Source organism: Polistes dominula, unplaced genomic scaffold, assembly GCF_049000335.1.
Source record: "Polistes dominula isolate Pdom_NZ unplaced genomic scaffold, Pdom_raw_medaka contig_20, whole genome shotgun sequence".
NCBI lineage: Eukaryota > Metazoa > Arthropoda > Insecta > Hymenoptera > Vespidae > Polistes > Polistes dominula.
This window is the reverse complement of record NW_028301147.1, coordinates 2,968,348-2,978,011: the sequence shown is the minus strand read 5'-3', so window position 1 is coordinate 2,978,011 and position 9,664 is coordinate 2,968,348. Positions and strand designations below refer to the sequence as shown.

At 29.5% G+C, this 9,664-nt stretch overlaps 3 protein-coding genes across 3 annotated transcripts; 2 read left to right on the top strand and 1 right to left on the bottom strand.

The window, feature by feature from the left end:
- Positions 1-198: 198 nt before the first annotated feature.
- Dsor1 (mitogen-activated protein kinase kinase 1) lies at positions 199-6,865 on the bottom strand. The gene is made up of 8 exons (XM_015320357.2): positions 6,599-6,865; positions 6,278-6,503; positions 6,082-6,194; positions 5,886-5,997; positions 2,251-2,427; positions 1,949-2,168; positions 1,680-1,846; positions 199-1,594 (listed from the first exon to the last, which is right to left on the bottom strand). Exons 1-8 carry the CDS (start codon positions 6,718-6,720, stop codon positions 1,478-1,480), a joined length of 1,254 nt encoding a protein of 417 aa, XP_015175843.1. The 5' UTR covers positions 6,721-6,865; the 3' UTR covers positions 199-1,477.
- On the top strand, positions 2,441-5,856 carry LOC107066087 (sodium/potassium-transporting ATPase subunit alpha). Its single transcript, XM_015320351.2, has one exon. It carries the CDS (start codon positions 2,625-2,627, stop codon positions 5,709-5,711), a length of 3,087 nt encoding a protein of 1,028 aa, XP_015175837.2. The 5' UTR covers positions 2,441-2,624; the 3' UTR covers positions 5,712-5,856.
- A 1,378-nt stretch (positions 6,866-8,243) lies between the features above and the next one.
- On the top strand, positions 8,244-9,558 carry RpL17 (ribosomal protein L17). The gene is made up of 5 exons (XM_015320325.2): positions 8,244-8,309; positions 8,590-8,676; positions 8,814-8,973; positions 9,083-9,253; positions 9,373-9,558. Exons 2-5 carry the CDS (start codon positions 8,596-8,598, stop codon positions 9,516-9,518), a joined length of 558 nt encoding a protein of 185 aa, XP_015175811.1. The 5' UTR covers positions 8,244-8,309; positions 8,590-8,595; the 3' UTR covers positions 9,519-9,558.
- The last annotated feature ends 106 nt before the right edge of the window (positions 9,559-9,664 follow it).

The window sequence follows — 9,664 nt, the reverse complement described above, 5'->3', positions numbered from 1 at the left end:
TATATGTATATTTCGTGTGAACACATGGACATATTTTAAGATCACACTAAAGACTTGTATTTTTTTTTTTTTTTTGACATTTTACATTTGAGGCCACGTTTATTTATATTACGAGATTTCCATCTTGTGACTTAATAATAATTAATAGAATCAATCACATACACGAGAAAGAAAATGATTTATATTATTTGATATATATATATATATATATATATATATATATATCATATATTAACCTGGAGTATAGAAATTATTTATCTCATTTGGAAGGCTCTTTTTTTCTTTTCAAATTGATCATTTTGATAATGTCTACAATAAGAGTATATATATATATATATATATACTTGTAATTAATGGTACAAACGAGCACACGTGTACTTCATAAATTTTTAAGCTTATTTTTCAACTTAATTTTTCATGTAGAATTATCTCCTGCTTGCTAGTACCACCAATTATAAGACACCCTATATATGTACTCTAATTTCTTAGTCTCATTCCATATATATATATATATATATATATGATATAAAAGAATCCTATGAAATTGTAATGAATGGCGGAACAAAGTCTTTTCACTAGTGTATTTGTGTATGTATATGTGTGTGTATGTGTATATATAAATAACATTCTAAGGATGTCAGGTACAAATTTTCTATGCATAACTTGACCTAACTAATATTCGTCAAATGATTTCTTTCATATACCTGATATCCATATATTCAAATATCCTAATATCATCATCACAGGGAACACATCGTATATTGATCATTTTATTCATTTGAAACTTATACCGTATATAACTGTTTACATGTATATCTTACATACTTTTCTAAAATAATAATAATAAGAAGAAGAAGAATAATCCTAAACTTATAGATGAAAATTGATTTCATTCGAAAATATATAAAAGAGCAGTGGCGTTTAAATGGCATAAAGTATTTTTAATATAATTGTGATTATTAATTAATAAGTTTTTTTCTCTCTCTCTCTTTCTCTATATATATATATATTATATACCATCCATACATACATATGCAAACAGATATAGTCTTACATTTAAACCATATATTTTTTTCTTTTCTCTTCTTTTCTCCACTTGAATTCATCAACTCGTTAATATCTTTCCCTACATTAATTAATGATAATTTTTAACACGGACTTATCATATGGATTGTTGAGTATTCTATAGTCAAAGTTTATACTTTATTTTCTTAATTATAGTAACCTCTGCTTGTCTCTTTTAAGTCTTATTCATCATTAAATTGTTTCTTTCTTTAAACAATGAGGAATAAGATTATATAAGAGACAAAAAAAACATACAAAATGGAGTTATAATATTAATGATCATAAAATTAATTAATCAAAAGAAAAAAAATAACGCCACTGTCTAATATAATCGAACGAAAAGAAAATAATAACTGACTTATGAGTACTGAACGCGTATATAAGTAGTCAAGTATGTAAGAGTTACATTTATTCAGGATTGTACGTTCGCTAAACGAGTTGGAGTGGTCGGTTGAAGGTCCATTGTACGGCATACCCAGCCAGCAATGTCAACATTCTCCGACTCAGCCGTTTTTATCCATTCGTGACTCTACAAAATGTCGGTATATATATTATATTATAATATAGTAGAACAATATCACACAGAAGTACAATTATGAAATATCCTTTGGTACCATTAGTGTTTTTAAGTCTGCTCTCTCTGATGGATTTTTCTTCAAACAACGATCAACAAAATCTGTGAATGTGTCACTGAAAAAGCCAACTGGCAATTTTGGTGGTGGTTCATTAACAATGTAATCTAATAATTCAAATATTGCCATGGGTCTTGGGCTACCAGCACCTATAGATCATAAATAATAATAATAATATTATTATTATCATCATTATATGATATAAACAATAAGTCATTTAATTATACTGTGTTAATAATTTGAACACCAACTATGTCCTGGTGATTGTTGAGTTGGTTGAGTAGGCTCGCTATTTGTTGCTGCAGTCTCCGTTGAAGGTTGACTTCCTGGTTGTGAACCAAATATCGATGCTAATGTTTTTTCATCTGGAGGTGGAATGGGGTACATACCAATAGCCATTTCAACAAGAGACAATCCTAACGACCAAATATCACTTTGTACGGAATAATGGGTACCTTGTAATCTTTCTGGCTGTAAATGTGAACATATAATTAGTATATGAAATGTTCTTCAGACTTGTGATAAGAAACATAGACATGTAAATAATATTTACCGACATATAACTTCTGGTACCAACGAATGAATTAGCCATGGAATCTATTAACTGACCGGAGACACCAAAATCGCAAATCTTGATCTCTCCTGCGCTATTTACAAGAATATTGCTTGGTTTAACATCGCGATGCATGATAGCATGCTTGTCACGCAAATAACTTAGACCTTTTAACACCTGAGAACAAAAAATAATATCAAATTTTTTTTAGATATACCCTATAGAATTATAAAAGAAAAGAAAAGAAAAGAATAAGAAAAAAAAAGAAGAGCAATATAAAAACATGATTGAAGTGAGTTGAGCTGTAAATATAGTACCGACGAATTAATTAAACCTTTATTATTATTATTTTAAAATATAATTATCGAAACAAGATGCCTGAGATGCAAACGATGTCAATGAAAAATCTTCGACCAAAAATGAACAATACCATTTCTTCTTTAGACCTTCCGAAGAAAAAATTAACTGAAGCTGACTTTGAAGCACTTCTTCAAGAATTAGATACCACGGATCATATAATTCCGTTGGAAGATTTATGCACGAAATTAAATACAAATCCAGTTAATGGTTTAACAGAGAAAAATGCTCAACAATTACTTATCAAATATGGTCATAACATGTTATCTCCTCCTAAGCAAACACCCGAATACATTAAATTTTTGCTTTGCATGTTCAGTGGTTTTGCAGCATTATTATGGATTTGCGCTGCTCTATGTTTCTTATTAGTCTTAATCACTTATTTATATGAAGAAGAACAAAGTGGAATAGAATGGTTAGGACTGATAATTGTTGCAATATGTCTCATATCTGGAATATGTGCTTTCGTACAGGAAAGTAAGAATACAAAAGTTATGGAATCTTTTGCAAAAATGGTACCTACTTTTGCAACAGTAATAAGAGATGGCAAAAAAATACGTCTTGGTACCGAAAGATTAGTGCTTGGCGATTTGGTAGAGATCAGACTTGGAGATAAGATACCTGCTGATATAAGGATAATTAAATGTAGCGGGTTGAGAGTTGAAAACTCAAGCATTACTGGTGAAAGTGAACCAGTTACTCGTACGGACTATCCAACAGATCTAAATCCTATGGAATCTTCAAATGTTGCCTTTTTCTCTTCATTTGCTGTTGCTGGAGATGGGATAGGTATAGTTATTGCCACAGGAGATGACACAATGATCGGAAGATTAGCAGGATTAACGTCACATTTACAAAGAGTTGAAACACCGATTGCTAAAGAAATCAAACATTTTGTTCACATTATTACAGCGGTCGCTGTCGTTTTTGGTTTAGTTTTCTTCGTAATTTCTCTAATATTAGAACCAAACATGATCAAAGCTTTCACATATCTACTTGGTATTGTTGTAGCCAATGTGCCAGAAGTCTTACTAATAACGGTAACTACATGTTTGACATTGACTGCCACAAAAATGGCTAATAAAAATTGTCTGGTAAAAAATCTGGAAGGAGTAGAGACTCTTGGATCTACTTCAACTATCTGTTCTGATAAGACAGGAACTCTTACTCAAAATAAAATGTCAGTGTCACATTTATGGTTTGGATATAACAGATTTACTTTCTCACCAATAGAAAAAATTGGTGCAGAAAAAGATTTATTGTTGGAAAAGCCTGCTTTTAATTATTTCTTGAGAGATGCCACTCTTTGTTTACGAGCTCAATTTACAGCAGAAAGTACACTTTTAGTACCAATAGAACAACGTGATGTTATAGGTGATGCTTCAGAAACTGGTATACTTCGTTTCTGTGAGCACATACATTTTACAGATGCATTTCGTGAAAAATATCCAAAGGTTGCTGAAATTCCTTTCAATTCTACTCTCAAGTATCAATTGTCCATACACCATGATGTTGATTCATACACATTGATTATGAAAGGTGCTCCAGAAATAATCTTGGATTATTGCACTTCAATACTAACTATGGAGGGTCTAACCAAACAAATAGAAACAACTGATTTACAATCAGTAAAACATGCCTGTACAGAATTAGGATATCTAGGTGAACGAGTATTAGCTTATTGCGATCTTCAGTTACCTGGAACTGTATATGACTCTAACTACGTATTCAACACAGATTCTCCTGATAAATATAACTTTCCAACTAAAGGTTACAGATTTGTTGGTCTAATTAGTTTGATAGATCCACCTAGACCTAACGTACCAGAAGCAGTTCAAAAATGTCGTACAGCTGGTATAAAAGTGATCATGATAACTGGTGATCATCCAATAACAGCAATGGCTATTGCTAGAAAAGTTGGTATCATAAGTGAAGGACATGAAACTAAATATGAAATAACTTTGCTGTATGATAATCAACAATCTTTTACTGCAATACCTGATATTGTAACAGATGCTATAGTCTTAACAGGCTCAGAATTAAGAAGTATGAGCATCGATGATCTGGATAATATTATTAGAAATTACGAAGAGATTGTGTTCGCTCGTACCTCACCACAACAGAAATTGATGATAGTAGAAAGTTGTCAAAGATTAGGAGAAATTGTAGCTGTTACTGGGGATGGTGTAAATGATGCACCTGCTTTAAGAAAAGCTGATATAGGAGTGGCAATGGGAATCACTGGTTCGGATGTAGCTAAAAATGCTGCAGATATGATACTGATGGATGATAACTTTGCGTCCATCGTTACGGGAATAGAAGAGGGTAGATTGATATTTGATAATCTAAAAAAATCCATTGCTTATTCATTAACATCTAGTATACCTGAAATGTTACCAATGTTAGCTAGTCTTATATTTGCAATTCCTTTACCATTTATTATTGAAATGGTACTCTGTGTTGATGTTGGAACCGATTTAATTCCTGCTATTTCATTAGCGTACGAAAAAGCAGAATCAGATATTATGAAACGAGCACCGAGAAATCCTCAATACGATAAACTAGTTAACAAACGTTTAATATCTGTTGCTTATGGTCAAATTGGAATGACTCAATCTGCAGCAGCTTTCTATACCTATTTTATGGTTTTAATGTTGAATGGTTTCTTACCGCATAAACTGTTAGGATTAAGATATGATTGGGAAAACAGGGCTATTAATGATCTTGAAGATTCTTATGGACAAACATGGACTTACAAAGCTAGAATGGATTTACTTAACGAAGCACGCACGGGATATTTTCTTTCTATCGTTATAACACAAATGGTAGATTTAGTAATGTGTAAAACAAGACGTAATTCTATTTTTCAACAAGGAATGGACAATTGGTTTTTAAACTTTTCTTTTGTATTCGAAATTATTATAACAGGAATGTTTTTATATATACCAGGAACAGCAAAAATATTGAAGACTATGCCTTTAGATATTTATTGGTATTGGCCTTCCCTACCACTAGCCCTATTTCTTTGGGTTTATGACGAGCTTAGAAGACTTTGTATTCGTTTATTTCCAGGAGGCATTATCGAACGGGAAACGTATTATTAATTTTTTCATTACAATTAGAAGAATTCATATGTATGTAGTTTATTTCAGTATATTCGTTTAAGTTATAGTTATTTAAGTATATAAAGTTAATTGTAAGTTTAACAAAATGAATAATAATTATTAATGAAATAAAAACTAATATATTTGTGAATATTAATAACAAGTATTACTTACAGCGGATGTAATAGTGCCTAGAATAGGTTCTGGAATTCTTCCAGCTTTTTTTAATATCAAATCTAACGATCCACCATCCATGTATTCCATGCATATACTAATCTCACCATCACTGTAAACAATCATAATACAGAAGATATAAATATTTTGAGATAAACTAAGATTTTAAGTAATATATTTGAATGTGTATACAAACCTATAAAAAGCACCATAGAATCCAACTATGTGAGCAAAATTACATTCGTGTAATACTTTTAATTCCCTTATGATTTGCTTTTTAATAGCCGGTTTTACTTCTAAATGAATCAACTGAAAAGATTAATATACATTTAACAGGATTAAACATACAATATTTTTTTATAAATTCGTATAAACTTTCAAAACAATTGTACCTTTCTTGCCATAATGAGACCATATTTTTTATGTCTAACTTTCATAACGACACCACCATTTCCAGCACCTAGTTCTCCAAGTTTTTCAAAATCATCATCGCACAATTCTCCTACCTTCTCTTTCTGTCCTAAGAAACTTTCTAATCTCTTTCTTTGTTCTTCATCCATCTCTAACTCTTCTAATCTTTCTTGAATTGCATCGATACTCATTTTGCCCATTACACCACTAATCAAGAAATAAAGAATAAAAGAATGAACAAATGGAATACTAAAGATAAAGGATAATGAATTATTAAAATATGATTTAAGGATTAAACTTACTCTGGCATAACGGGTGGTTCTGAATATGTAGGCAGTGGTGGAACTGGCGGTGATGGAGACACAGCTGGAACTGGTTCAATCGAGCCAGGTGGTAACGTCAAATTTAATTTGTTTTTTGACATTTGTTATGCAAAGTATTGACAACGTAACAAATTAATTATATATAAAATATATACAAATTTATATATATATATATATATATATAATAAACGTATGGATTTATAAACAAAATATATATATATATAGAATATTTCCACTGATAATTATCTAGAATTATTATCTCAGTTTTATGTATATAATATACAAGTATATAAATATTCTTCACACAATTTTAAATTCACAATTCACAAGAAAACTTCTTTTTAATATTTTCTTTTTCTATTACTTTCCTTTCAATAGTATTATCTTCTTCTTTTTCTTCACACTTTTGCTTTTATATTTTTATATTTTTATCTTAATGATTTATACAATTTGATAAAAACTTTGTTAACAACAACAACAACACTTACATCCTTTCAAAGTTATTACAAAAGTTGTTGTTGCATTTAATTAATGTTCGACTGATAATTGTTATTTCAATTGATCTGTCAATCTTCCAATTTAAATCATTCGACAAGAGTTAGATTTATTAAGAAATGTTAATATCTTATCTCTTCTTGTTATTTTATAATTTGAATTTTAATTTAATTTTATTTTTTTTTTTTTTTTTTTTTTTTTTTTTTTTACATCCAACACCAAATACAACTAATGAAATAAACAAATGTTTTTGATTTACATTATATTTTTCAATATTTTATTGAAGGAAATACAGGTTAACCGACTCTTTCCAGGAGCCGCGAAGTAACATCGAACGATAGTCCACGCACACAGTTTAGCTAGTACGAAAATCATAGACTATACTTGAACAGTCTATAGTTCGATAAATGATATCATGTATTATACCTTATACTTGTGAGTATAAAAATGAATTTTATATATAAATATATATATATACATATGTATATAGAAAGAGAGGGAGAGAGAGAGAGAGAGAGATAGAAAGAAAAAAATAATCTTATCAATTATATCTAAGTTTTCTTTTACCAAACAATAGGGAAATACAAAAAAAAACTATAATAATCTTTTAACCGAATCCGTGATCACAAATCATTGTATATTCAGGGGCGTATCTATCGTTCAACAAAACTTCGATTTTATCTATAAAAAACTAAGATAAATGTTTCGTTTTATTTATTAAAAATATATTAACATTATTATTGTATTATTTCTATTGTTCTTAATTAAATTTTACTTACAAGTGATGAAATATTTGACGATAGTATTAAGAATAATGTAATTTTTATTTTGAAGGTTCGACCAAAACGTTTTGAGTCATGACATTTGATTATTTTCATCGATTTAAAAAAAAAAAAAAATAAAGGATTGAAATATTTATCTCAACAGATACGAAGATTAAAAATTTTTTAATATAGTTTTTAATTAATAATTAGACGCCATTTTTATATTTTGTTATAAATGTTTTTTTTTTTTATTAATTTTATATTAAATGTGATAAATAGTTTTAATAAAATAAAAGTTTATATTGTAAATTTGTGTTCACGTTGGATTATTTGAAATAAAGTTTTAGTAAGTTGGTATCACTGTTTTCGGAAAGGAAGTTCGACAGTGCTCGTTTCAAGACATCCTTTTTGTTAGAACCGTGTGGTAAGAGGTATGTGCGGATTATGTGAAATCTATGGAATCCGTTTACATTTGTCGTTTTATTTTATTATCAATTAAACAAATATTCATCTATTATGTTCAAAATATCTAATTAGATATTTCGTTTGTAATATATATTTCGTAATTTCGTTTAAAACAGTGAATATATTTGTAGTCAAATACGCGTGTCGTGATTCTCGACACTGCGACACCTATCTTTTGATGAACACAAAATATGTCGATTAAGTATTGTTAATAATTTTTATTAATTATTTGTGATTTATTTTCAGAACAAAATGGGTCGTTATTCTTACGAACCATTAAATGCTACGAAATCGTGCAAAGCACGAGGTTCTAACCTCCGTGTGCACTTTAAGGTAAATATCATTTTGTTGCATCTTGTGAACATAACTTATCTCAATGATGTGTGTTATATATTAATACATGTTAATATATAAAAACAGTTATAGTGAAATAAAATATTAAATTGACAGTGGTGTTGTGTTTGTTACAGAACACTCATGAAACAGCACGAGCTATTAAAAACATGGCTCTCCGTAGAGCTCAAAAATATTTGAAGAATGTGATTGAACATAAAGAGTGTGTTCCTTTCAGAAGGTTCAATGGTGGAGTAGGCCGATGTGCTCAAGCTAAACAATTTGGCACAACTCAAGGTAGATTTATAAGGATAAAATAACCTCAAATATTTCTGGAATATTGCATTTACAAAAAATATAATGTATTATGAAGAAGATCATTCAGTCTTATTGTTTATGCTTTTAGGACGTTGGCCCAAGAAATCAGCAGAATTCTTGCTTCAACTTTTAAAGAATGCCGAAAGTAATGCTGATTACAGAGGATTGGATGTTGAACGTCTTGTTATCGATCACATTCAGGTTAATCATGCACCATGTCTACGTAGGAGAACTTATCGTGCCCATGGTCGTATTAATCGTAAGTATTTCTTCATGTTCTTCAATATTTTTTTCAATGATTTATTTTTATTCACAAAAAAAGTAGTATTCACATTGCATTTATTATTGATATTGTATTCATGTAATTATTTTTTATAGCTTACATGAGCTCACCATCCCATATAGAAGTCATATTGACTGAAAAGGAAGATATTGTTTCGAAAGCTACAGAAGAAGAGCCTTCGAAGAAAAAATTGAGCAAGAAGAAGCTTGCTAGACAAAAAGAAAAGATGATGAGGGAGTAATTTTTATTCATACTTATGCATTAAAAGACTTTAAACAATATTAAGACTACTTTCTTCTTTATTATTTATTATTTAATTCCTTCAAATCCATCATTAACTTGATCGGTGATAATAAAAGTGGTCTTAGTCATTTAAGATATCAAAAG